This window comes from Pogona vitticeps, chromosome 10, assembly GCF_051106095.1.
Source record: "Pogona vitticeps strain Pit_001003342236 chromosome 10, PviZW2.1, whole genome shotgun sequence".
NCBI classification, from domain to species: Eukaryota; Metazoa; Chordata; class Lepidosauria; order Squamata; family Agamidae; genus Pogona; species Pogona vitticeps.
Window position 1 is genome coordinate 13,669,188 of NC_135792.1, and position 12,286 is coordinate 13,681,473.

The window sequence follows — 12,286 nt, forward strand, 5'->3', positions numbered from 1 at the left end:
CAAAATGAGGCCAAAATTTGAAGTTGAACCTGATCACATAAAGCTACAACACTGTAATATTTTAGCTTATAAAAATAAGCTAAGAGGTTTGGGTGAGTACTCAAGCTACCAAGACAGACCATATGGACCTCTCTCTAATTGGGTTGCCAACAAGCAAGAAAGGAGCAACAAGCCTTGGTGCCAGCCCACCTCACTATTTAACAGCGGCACAAAACAGATCCTCTGCAGAAGACCAGAGAGTTCATACAGATTATGGGAGATACCCTCTTCTTAAGTCAACAATCAGTAATAGCCAGTTGATTAGAGCTAATTGCTAATAAGATAGTGGTTATTCCTCCACTGTGTTTGAACATAGCTAGAGACAGAAAAAGGTGAACATCAACCAGTCAAACAATGAGACAGCAGGAAGGTTCTGTGCATGAATACAGTAGTGCCTCGCAAGATGGGCGCTCCGTTTAACGATGAATCTGCATTACGATGAGGTTTTTGCGATTGCAAAAGTGATCGCAAAACGACGTTTTGAATGGGGGAATTTCGCTGTGCGATGAACGGTTCCCTGTTTCGGGAACCAATTTTCGCTTCACGACGATCAAAACAGCTGATCGTTGGGTTTTCAAAATGGCCACCGGGTGCTCAAAATGGCTCCCCGCTGTGTTTAGGAGCCATTTTTCGCTGCACAGGCACCCGAAAATGGCTGCCCTATGGAGGATCTTCACTGGATGGTGAGTTCTTATCCGACTGGAATGCATTAACCAGGTTTTAATGCGTTTCAATGGCTTTTTTATTTTCGCTTTACAACTTTTTGTTCTACAGCTATTTCGCTGGAATGAATTAATGTCGTAATGTGAGGCACCACTGTATATGGTAAACCAGTTCAACTAGGAAGCAGAACACCCAGAGTTAGCTGAAGTCTGGAAAACATATTTGAGATGTAGGGCTTCTGTCTTGGAATACAAGATACTGTAATGCAGGGCTTAGTGTAGTTTTGTAGACATTGAAATTCAGAGACCACTAGACTGTAAATGCAGTCAGAGTCAGCTGGTATGGGTAATGGTTGATTTCAAGACCTGCACTCCAATACCTTCTGAAGCATCCGAGATTCTCAGTGTTTGGTTCTAGGGCTAGTGCTTTACCTCCTGCTTCATGAACAGTATTACATTTTAATTATATCTGCTTTTATTTAGGGAGTCAGGAAAATCTCACGCCTGTTTTCATGACCCCCACCACTGTTTGAGCCAAAGAGTGAATTCTCTACCAGTACACACAGGAGGAGGGGAACCTGCAGGTCTTTAGCAGCTGGTGGGTTTCAGCTCACGCTGTTGTACATAGACAGCACCACTACATACACCAGCTGGAGCTGATGGAAGCTGGGATAAAGCAACAACTTAGAGGCTCTCTAGCCCAGAATAGAGAAAAGACCCTGATGTTAGGAAAGTGTGAAGGCAAGAGGAGAAGTGGACGACAGAGGACAAGATGGTTGGACAGTGTCATCGAAGCTACCAAGATGATTTTGACCCAGCTCCGGGAGGCAGTGGAAGACAGGAGGGCCTGGCGTGCTCTGGCCCATGGGGGTCACAAAGAGTCGGACATGACTAAATATTAACAACAACAATCCCAGAAGAAAGAAGCCAGTTCCCAAGGTTTCTTATGAGACATTACAACAGTTGTGTCCTAAGTACAGATCACAAAAAACCTGACTCCTTGCTACAATCCCATATTTGGAGCAATCTGCTGAGATAATTAAATACTGTATCAATGCACCTGTGTAACAAACTAGATGAATACTACACAGTACATATAAGTGTGTACAAGAGCTGCTTGAACAGTGGTTCCCAACCTTTTTTCAGTTGCATAATCAGCCATGCCCCCCCATATTTTCAGGAAAAGGCATTTTTAATAGGGTAAAGTCATCCCTTCTCAGAAAGTAGAGGTCCCCCCCCCCAAGGGAAGTGTTTTTCCTACATACAGTACACATACATGGTAAATTTAATATCCCAGTCAGAAAGATCAAGGAAGAAATTATCTAAGGGTTACAACATATATGACCCACAGCACCTGAAAACACTTTGTGAACGGGTGTGTGTGTGTTTACAACCCACAGGTTGGGAAACACTGCTAAAGGAATCTGTTGTCTCCAAAATGGCATAAAGGGCAACAACTATTCTCAGCTTGTGGGTTTCAGAGATACTCTAAGCCATGCTTACATCATCATAGTATCCAAACAACTTTTTATTACAGTGCAAGAGCCAATGAGGTACAGCTAACTTAACACTGGCAAAATGGCGAAGCTTTACAGTATGTCACACAGTTACAGCATGTTGACACTACTTTAACTTCCATGGCTTCATCCTGCAGAATCCTGGGATTCATAGTTAACATTCTTTGTTAGAGAGCTCAACTCCCCTGAATTGCAGAAAACAATTCTAAGGACCTCACCAAACCATACATGTCAGGATTTCATAAGATGGAGCCATGGCAGTTGAAGTATTATTAAAATGTGATAGATGATATACTTCAGAGGCATTTCCACGTTCAAATCCTTGCTGAATGATAAATGTCATTGGCCCAGTCACTCTCCTTCTCAGTCCAACTGGCTTCACCGTTGCAAACATAAAATTTGGAGAAGTGAAGATAAACAAAAATAGAGGAATATCTTGCACACTGGTGTGATCTCCATGCTAGTAATAAATAGTATGGTATACTACAATACAAAACAGTTAGTTACAGTCCAAAGCCATAGACATAAGCAGAGTAATTGGAAGTGATTTGGTTTAACTGCTGGCAGATTAACTGCTTTGATTTAACTTCAAAAGGAGAGTTCATGTAATTTCATTTGACATAAGTCAGTTGACAAGATTAAGCCATATGACTCAACGGCACTTTAATACATTTAGTAATGGTATTTAGTAACATTCCATACATGAGTGATTTTTGCTGAAGAGCAGTGGTTCTCTACTGTTCTGATAACTGTCTATAGAAAACACTTGCTTTACTTCCTTAGTGGCTGCTGCTTCAGAACACTAAGGTCAGTGTTCCATACTGATGTCTACAGAAGTCCAGCTGCAGAATCTGTCACTGCAATCTAATAAGTTGTCACTCAAGCGCCTGGTCACATGTGAGTGGACCCACATCCACTTCCACAGCTAGAATTTTGTGCACACTTAGAGAAAGGACACTGGCTATGAGACTTTCATACATCATCATAGGCATCCTTCAGTCTCGAGAGACTATGGTAATGTGAAGAATAACTATTTGTAAAACTCGCCAAGCAATGTAATAATTTGGAATTAATTTGGCTTTGATTGGCAAGTTACTACCTGGTGAGTTAACCATAAGTTATCCCACCTTTAGGATGAAGATGGCCAAGTCGCTGGGTGGCCTTTCTTATCAACAGGAAACTTGATTTCCAAACAGGCAATATGGCAGGGAGGGAGGGCAGGGTTTCATTCAGGGACGACCTTCTATCCTGGAGGCTCAGTGGAAAATTCCAAACAAATGGCACCAGGCATGAGACATTTAAAAACATCCACCCCCACACTAGTTGAAAACAGCTCTCAGCTCACCTTAAGCAACAGGCCTGGTGGATCTCTGCCATGAGCACTTTCAATCTTAATTTTTCTATCCTGTGCCTGAGGAAGTGAATTTTATTTGTGAAAGCTTGCACTGAATGTTTGATTTTTAGTGGTCTAAACAAAGGTATCACCTCTTGTACATTTGGATTGTGTAAAGGACGACACAGCTATCTCTGTTGTTTTCAATGGAAAAAAGACTTGAAGATCTAAACAAAGGAACAACTGGAACTTGGGTTCCATGAAGCTAGCAATCTTAAACAGATATGTTATTGAAATATTAATATAAAAATAAAGCACGTAACACCCAAGCTTGGACTTTATATTAATATTGTGTGATACAGCTTGCACTACTCTTTGAACAAAAATCTAAACTGAACAGTTATGACTCATGTTTCTTTGTAACATTCAAATGGTTTCGAGTTCTAAATAAAAAGTTCCATTTCTACATGTTTCACTTATGGAACTACAGCTAACATACTATTGACATCACTGCGCAGCCTTATTCCAATCATATTTACTCAGTAGCAAGTGGCACTCAATGAAGCTTAATTCCCAAGAGAATGTGTCCAGAATGGCACTGCATGGTTATGCAAAAGAACCTGAAGTTCAACAAGAAAGCTACCAAAAATATACATACATGGGACTAACTTGCACCCTTAATGCTACAATGCTCTGTTCACTTACAAGGAAGTAGTCATGTACAGTACTGGTGATGCTTTAAAAACTAAACTATAGGATAAATCCAAATAGCTCCTTTAACAAATCACAGGTCCTGCACCTCTGGTACAAGGAAACAATGAGTCATCCTATAGGCATGCATACATTAGTTTTTCATCCTAAACTGAACATTTATACTGGAATATCAGAAACCAATACTTCCTTGCCTCCTCCTACTGAGAAGAAATAAAGTCCCATGATTACATACACAATGAATACCATGTGGGAAAGGTGGGGGGGGGGAACCACCATGCAAGAACTCCCTATATGAAACATGAGCTGTGATCCAATACACCCTCAAGAATCAACTCTGCCACTCGGTGGGAATAACATCCAAGTAAACACACAATTAAACTGCTCACTCCTTCCTGATAAAAGCCCCCAAGTGATAACCTATCCAAGTCACTTGACTATTGGCAGTTGCTAGCATCAGATACTGTCTGAAATGCTCGCTGTAAAATAAACAAAGCAAAGCAAGGATGTGGCCCAGTGGCAAAAGCAAATTCAGAACTGTGTTTTAGCACCCTTTACTAATTAGTTATGTGCTGTCAAGGCAGAACTGACTTAGAGTAACCCTAATAGAGCATTAAGGTGAGTGAGATATTTAAGGCACTGTTTTACCAGTTACACATCACCAGAGAGCCTCCAAGGCTGAATGGGATTTGAACCCTAGTCTCTCCAGGGTACTAGTCCCTCATTCTATCCACTAAACCACACTGGGTACCCATGCCTTTTATCAGGAACCCTAAAAGGTTGTGAAATCAGTGTGAGCCTCTAAGTTCTTCAGAAATCTTCATCATAAGGTAGGGCAGGCCAAAAATTAGGAATGGGGCAAGAGATAAAAAGTTCTGAAAGCTGGCCTAGCCTGTTGGCCGCTGAATGTCTCTTTTTCTAGCGGAGAGAAAGGCAGCAGTGCTGAGGAGGAGAGGAGAGGAAGAGGAGGGAAGGTTTCCTTTCGCAGCCGGCTGGAAGGCCGAGGGCCGCGCGCCTCCTTCGACCCCCGCCCGGCTATCCCGGGAGGGCCGAGAGACGACGAGAGGCAGGAAGGCGCTCAGGTGCCGCCTCCCAGCTCTTACGGTCCCGACTTCACTTCAGGGAGAGCCACAGAGAAACAGGCCAGGCTATTATTACCTTTAAAGTGACACCGGAGATTTCTCCAACCAACCACCAAACCCGAAACCAAATTTACAAGGACCCGCTTTAGCTGCAATCTGTCCAGTTGGAGAGTTTCAGAGGAGACGGCGGATGCCCCGCCGCCCAACACAGCGCGGCGCCTCCGGGAGAGCCCCGCCGACCCCCGACCCCCGTCGGGCACCAGCCTTCCCAAGTGGCCGCGGGGTGGAAACAGCTGGGACGAAGGGCGCCCTTCCCGATTTTAAGGAAGGGGACGGGGAGGGGACGGGAGGGGGGAGAGGAAGTCGCCGCTCAGGCCCGAAGGAAGCCAACCGCCCTACAAAGGGCGACCCAGGAGATGGCCGCTTTCCGACGCCCCTCCTTCCGTAGCTTCTCCCCCCCTACCTCTCCCCCCCCCCCCCAATATCTGTGTTTTTAAGCGGAGGGAAAGCCAGAACCCCCACCAACTCCGGCAAGGCTAGGAGGAAACCTGCAGGACGCCGACGCCCCCCCCCCCGGAGCAAGGCGCCCCTTCCGCGGCCCGGCCGGGCGCCCTCGCCCTCGCCCTCGGGGGGGCCCTCACTCACTCACTCACCTTCCTTCCTTCCTTCCTTCCCTCCCGACGGCCCCCGGCGCCCCCTCAGGCGCAGCCCCCCGCCTCCATGGCCCGCCGGGCACAGACGCGGCGACGCTTGCGCTTTCCGCCAAGCTCCCTTCTCCCTCTCGCTCGGCGGGCGGGCGGGCGGGCGACCGAGGCGGGTCCTCTCCGGCCGGGCCAGCCAATAAGGCCGAGCGAGACCGTCGCCTCGCTGGGTGGCCCAAGAAGGTGGAGCTTAAGCGGAAGTCGGAGCGGGAGCCGCCGAGAGCGAGGCAGAGCGCGCCGGGCACGGGAGCGCGACGGAGCGAGCGCGGAAGGAGGGGAAGCCGCCGGGCCCCCTTCTCTTCCCTTCCCCTCGCCTCCCTTCCCTTCCCCGGGACGGCTTGGGCGGCTCCAGCTGCGCGCTATTTAACGCTGGCCGAGCCTGGCGGGCGGCGAAGGCGCGCCTCTTGCGCCCTTAAAGGGGACCGACGGGCCCCCGGCCAGCGTTCCAGCCGGCGGCGGCGGCATCTCTGAGCGGGGATCGCCGCGGGCGCTTCGCGTCCCCTTTCCGCAGAAGAAAGTAGGAGGGGAGCTTTCCGGGGATGTTTGAGTGCCGCCGCCGCCGCCGCCGCCGAGGAGGAGGAGGAGGAGGAGGCGGCTTCCCGCTTGCCCGGCGCTTCCAGCTGCCCTTGGGCTCGAGAGCGCGCCCCGGAGTCGGCAAGCGGGAGGAAGGGGGGCGAGCGAGCGGGCGAGGCCGTGGGTGCCGCCTGAGCGGCGAAGTGTGACGGGGGCGTGCGGGGGGCTCCGGCCGGCCCTCTCCCTCCTCGGCCCGGCGCCGCCATGGTGAAGGAGGAGTGCAAAGCGCTGCTGGACGCCCTGAGCAAAGTGACCGCCTGCTACCGGCACCTGGTGCTGACCATCGGGGGCACCTCGGACTCGCAGAACCTGCGCGAGGAGCTGAAGAAGACCCGGCAGAAAGCCCAGGAGCTGGCCGTGGCCAGCCGCAACAAGCTCACCGCGGCCCTGAGGGACAAGGCGGTGGGCAAAGAGGACAAGGCGGAGTTCGAGAGGCTGTGGGTGATCTTCTCCACCTGCCTGGAGATCCTGGAGACCGACATGAGGCGGGCGCTAGAGCTGGGCCACGAGTTCCCGCTCAATGTGCCCAAGAAGCCTCTCATCCAGACGGGCATGAGCGGCGGCACCTCCGCGGTCGCCGCCCGGGCCATGAGCGCCCAGAACATGAAATACGAGGCGGACACCAACATCGATGTGGTGGACCTCAAGGACTTGGAGAACGAGATCAATCAGGTGGGGGAGATGATGTACGAGATGGAGATGAAAGTCAGTGTCCCGCAGTGGACGGTGGAGGCAAAGCAGGACCCTGGAGCGGAGCTGAAGTCCACCATTAGCGTGGGCGCCTCTTCCATCGGCATGATTTCGGTGGAGGAGAACAAGTCCTTTTGCGATGTTAGCAAAGTGCTGGCAGGCATCATATTTACTGCTGTGCTCCTCATCGCCATCATTCTGGCTGTCTGTGTAGCAAAACTCTCCTAACGTTGGGCATGCTGGACTTATGCTGGCTTCCCCTGCCCACCTGGAGAGCTACAGGCAAGAGAGGTCTCATGGCCAGAGTATGGGTCTCTAAGCAAAGGGAAAATATTTAACACTGGATCTCTGGAATGGAGACACCAGTCTGTCTGAGATCCCCAACAGCAGGGATATGTGATATTCTAGATGTAAAGCCCATCCAAGGTACATCTACAGTATTTGTGGAAAAAGAAAGATATTGTGTCTATTTGCTTGGCCTGTCACAGTTAATACAAAGGTATTACAACTACCATAGGGATTTAACCGCTATTTATAGATGACTGTTCTCTGTAATCAGAAGCAAATATTGTTTGTAAATAGACTCTGGTGATAGTCTGTGTTTACAAGTGGGTTACAAATTGCACATGATTTGGCAGTGGGAGTGGAGTAGGTGACAAAATGAAGAAAACTGAGAATTACTAATTTCAGACAAAAAAGATACTGTGTTTGCAGCAAATTATTTGTTTTCTCTCTCTAAACCATGTTTTACTTTTTTTAAATACCCCCGAGTTAGACCTGAAAGCTTGTGCTTTGTTTTTTGGATCAAATGTTACAAAGACCCAAACATTTAGGATTTGTGTGTATGTGGAAGATTTCATTGCACTTTTTTTGGCATGGCATGCAGTGTCAAAAGCAATCCAAATCTGCAGAAGACAGATTAAGCACCATTTACAGAGATCTCTTAAGAAGCCCCGTTTTTAATTCAAGGTTGCATAAGATATTCTACCACTTGTACTTTGCAGGGACAGACTTCTTGACAGTTCAGGTTCTTAATTCCATGCCACTCAAGTTTAAAGACTATATATAATGCCCCCTCCCTCTCCTTCTCTCTCTGACTTGCTTCCAAGTATGTGTGCTTGATTTACCTCCTTGAAGTCAATTATGGTTGAAACCTGTATTTCCCCACTGAACTAAGATTTTTAATTGTGGATAAATATGATTTCTGATCTTCATGTTCTGTGCACTGAAAGTGAACAGTGGGATTAAACTTGAGTAGAAGGAATTCCTCCTGAATTAAATAGGATTTATTCCCTACTAAGTAAGATTCTCTCTTTGGGACCTTGCTGGTTTTAAGTTTTTTCTTTCTCCCCAGAATTGGTACCCAAGATGGCTACAATCATAAGCAGACTCGTAATTATTTCCTCTTATTTTGGTGGGGCTTCTTTCCATTTAATGAGTCAAAGTTGAAGCATCAGTGTGGCCCGTATCTTTTTTGTTTATTGTGCAACACTGTAACAGGATATTAAATATAATGTTGGAACACTTGAAACTGCTGTACACAGACAGATTACTGGGCCATTTTAGCTCAAAATTATTGACGTTACTGACAGCAATTCACCAGGTGTTTCAGATAGAAGATGCCAGGGGCTGAACTACTTTGATTTGATCCTACAAGTAGGAGACCTGATCTCACGTTGACACTCTGAAGTTTACACACGTGCATCTCCTATTACTGTTAATGGGATTTAGATATTTACCTGCAGGAATCAAGAAGATTAGAATCAATCTTATAATCTTTAACATGTCCAAGTGCTAGCACTAATGTGACTTGGTTGGACCTATAGCTGATACAAGGGCCATGAAAGGTGAGAACAGAGTGGTATATAAACCTAGAATTTGAGCTTTATATGAGAAAAAATAATTTTCTCATAGGTTTTTTAAAAATAATTATCAGCATCTAACACAAATATTGGTCAGTATCCTGTTGGTAGTTGACACTTAAATAAATCCCAGAATCTGTGGGTCTATTCTTATTGGAACTAGAAATACGATACTTGCTATTATCTCTTTAAGATGTGTCATTTATTCAGTTTATAACATACAGATTATATAATTAAGTTCTCTAAAGGGGATTCATCAAACACATGAGGAATGCCTCTCTCCTTTCTAAGCAAAGCCCTTCATAGATTATAAGACTTGAAATTTTGTAACAGTAACTTGTCAATTAATGTACAGTTATATTGTTCTTTTTACACATTCAAAACTATTTGTAGTTATTCTGTTTTGTATCAGATTGGATTCCCAAATACACATTGTGTGTTTTGATAAGTTCATTTGCATTGTGAGCTGTTTTTGCCAGTTTTCTGTGGAGAAGTGGCATATAAATACATTTAACTGATACGGGCATTTGAAGTCCAATAGCAGTGACTTTTCTAAATTGACCTACTCCAATCTGATGCATTCCAGGTGTATGATGATAATATTATCTGCAGTAAATTCTAAATACTAAGCAACAAACTTAAGCAACTGACAGTTCTGTCCTGTAAATATTTACTTAGAATTGGATGCCACTGTACTAAGAGTGTCATCAGATAGCAGAAAAGCATGTGTCTGCTCTTACCAGAAAATGTCACTTTAATAGGAGCAGTCTCCTTTAAAACAACCCCTTTGTCCATCAGGTAGTCACACCAACCCAAGCCTAAAAAATAGTTGCCCTGCTTCTAGACCAAAAGGGTCCAACTTATGCCTGGATAAAGTGGTCATTCGGAAACATTTTGCACTATAGCACACCACAATTGGTTCAAAATTTAAGCTATATGCCTGTGTGATCACACCCTCCGTTAGACTGTGATTAAACACATGGACTGCATATAACATATAACATACTTGCAGAATAGTTGTGTTTTATTTCGCATAGGCTTTTGTGGACTCTAGGCCATTTCTTCAGATGCAATGCAAGAGATTATACCCATTAAGAATTTTGACTGTGCAGAATGTATGACTGTAAGTTGATAAAAAAAACATCCATCCAAACCTCAGAATTTGCCTGAAGACATTGGGCTACCAGTCTTGGCAATGTACTTCCTGGATAATGATGTTTTGTATGTATGCCCTGCCATCACTAACTAATTTACCTAGAGTAGCAGAGCTTAGAGAATGTATTTCTATAAAATTGTGAAAAGCTAGTGCCACTGCCAAACCATGTAGACTCATGGCAGGGAGCTCTTGGGAGTTAAGGAGCCAGATTGCATCTCCACTCTGGAATAGCTTGGCAGGCTGGCTTACATCAGGGCACAGTTCCTCCAGGGCTCTCCCTAGTCCACTGTTTTCCAACCTGGGGGTCATGACTCTCGAGGGTCATGTGCTTTCTGGTGAATCATGGGGTCACCTCATGTGTTTTGTAGCCCTTGTTAAATAAGTTCTTCCTTGACCTTTCAGACAGGATATTAAAGTTAGCATGTATATATACGTATGAGAAACAGGCCTCTACTTTCTGAGAAGGGGTGACTTTACTCCATTAAAATGCCTTTTAATACAAACATGGCAGGGGTTTGAGTCACAGATTACTTAGCTATTATAAAGGGGGATTGTAATTTTTTTAAAAAATTAGGAAACACTGGTCTAAACAGTATCAATTTTGATGGTCCAATGGTCTGAGAGTATAGGATAGTTAATTAGATTTTGATCAAGCAAATAGCTCAAGTGCAGCTGCACTGCCACAGGGTTAACAAGAAATTACTGTACAGTTAAGTGGGAAAATCTCATACCTTGACACTAAAGCATATTAACTTGAAAGTAAAGAAACAAACTATTACCTATTCATCAATGTCTTGAATTTAACCAATTGCTCCTTCTTAACCATATTATTTGGAAGTAAACTTCATTCATGTCAATGGAATTTCCAGTCTGTTCAGAATTGTTATGAAGCTTCCTTCCAAGTGGATTATGTACAGACCAGTCCTATCTATGTTTTCACAGAAGGTTCTATTGGGTTCAGTGGATGCTGGTGATCTTAAGAATACTTGGAAGTCACAAAGAAATAGATTTCCAACTATGCATCAGACTGTGCTTTGTGGGAATAAGCCCCCGCTGTTCATACCTTGAATTTAATATCTGTGTCAACTTGCGTACAAATGGAGGTCCCAGTGAAAATATAATAATAATTTTAGAATTGCAGAACTGGAAGGGACTCTATGGATCGCAGAGTCCAGCCCCTGTCTAGGAGGCATAGTGGGGAATCGGACTCCCAGCCTCTGGCTCCTCAGCCAGATACTTAAACCACTGAGCTATCCCTCCATTTCCAGGTATGTGTATTTAGGTAAAAATAGAATGTTAGATGGCTAAGCTATAATTTAAGTGAAAAGATTCTGACTGGTTAGTGCTAAACACATTTTCTTCAAAGACTTCAGTGTCACCACATTAGCTTCTGTGGAAATGTAAAGTTAGGCTTATTTATGTGTGTGTAAATCTATCAGTCTTCATAAGCTACCTAAAAATGATGGAACCACATTTCAGGTTGCCTATGCTGGGAATATATTTCTATCCTACAAATTTTTATAGACAGAAATTCCATGAAGTATGCATAAAATGAGATTCTGACTTGTTTTTGGCTTCAGTTTGAATTATAGCCAGGCAAGACTCCTGAGCATGTTAACTCAGAAATAATCAGGTGTTTTTTATAAGCAGATGTGCTAAAGATGGCATCCTTAATTATGATATATGTATCAAGGTACCAAGTGGTGTAGCGGATAGAGGACTCAGGAAATCTGGATTCATTTCCTTGACTCTGCCATGGAAACCCGTGCAGGGCGGTGGTGGAATGGAACTGGTAAAACCACTCCTTAAATACCTCACTTACCTTGAAAACCCTATCAGGGTCGCTACAGATCAGAGTTTTGACTTGACAGCACATAAAAACAATATATGTATCAAACCTATTTTGATATAGTATGTGATAGTTAATAACTGGTGTTGCGTCTAACAATGATCCCAAGGT

At 44.9% G+C, this 12,286-nt stretch overlaps 1 protein-coding gene across 1 annotated transcript; it reads left to right on the forward strand.

The window, feature by feature from the left end:
* Positions 1–6,675: 6,675 nt before the first annotated feature.
* RGS9BP (regulator of G protein signaling 9 binding protein) lies at positions 6,676–10,262 on the forward strand. Its single transcript, XM_020799228.3, has one exon. The coding sequence runs from the start codon at positions 6,823–6,825 to the stop codon at positions 7,534–7,536; it is 714 nt and encodes a 237-aa protein (XP_020654887.1). The 5' UTR covers positions 6,676–6,822; the 3' UTR covers positions 7,537–10,262.
* Positions 10,263–12,286: the final 2,024 nt, after the last annotated feature.

What these genes read in the sequence shown, in the direction of transcription:
- RGS9BP (XM_020799228.3), top strand. Translation starts at nt 6,823, where the DNA reads ATGGTGAAGGAGGAGTGCAAAGCGCTGCTGGACGCCCTGAGCAAAGTG.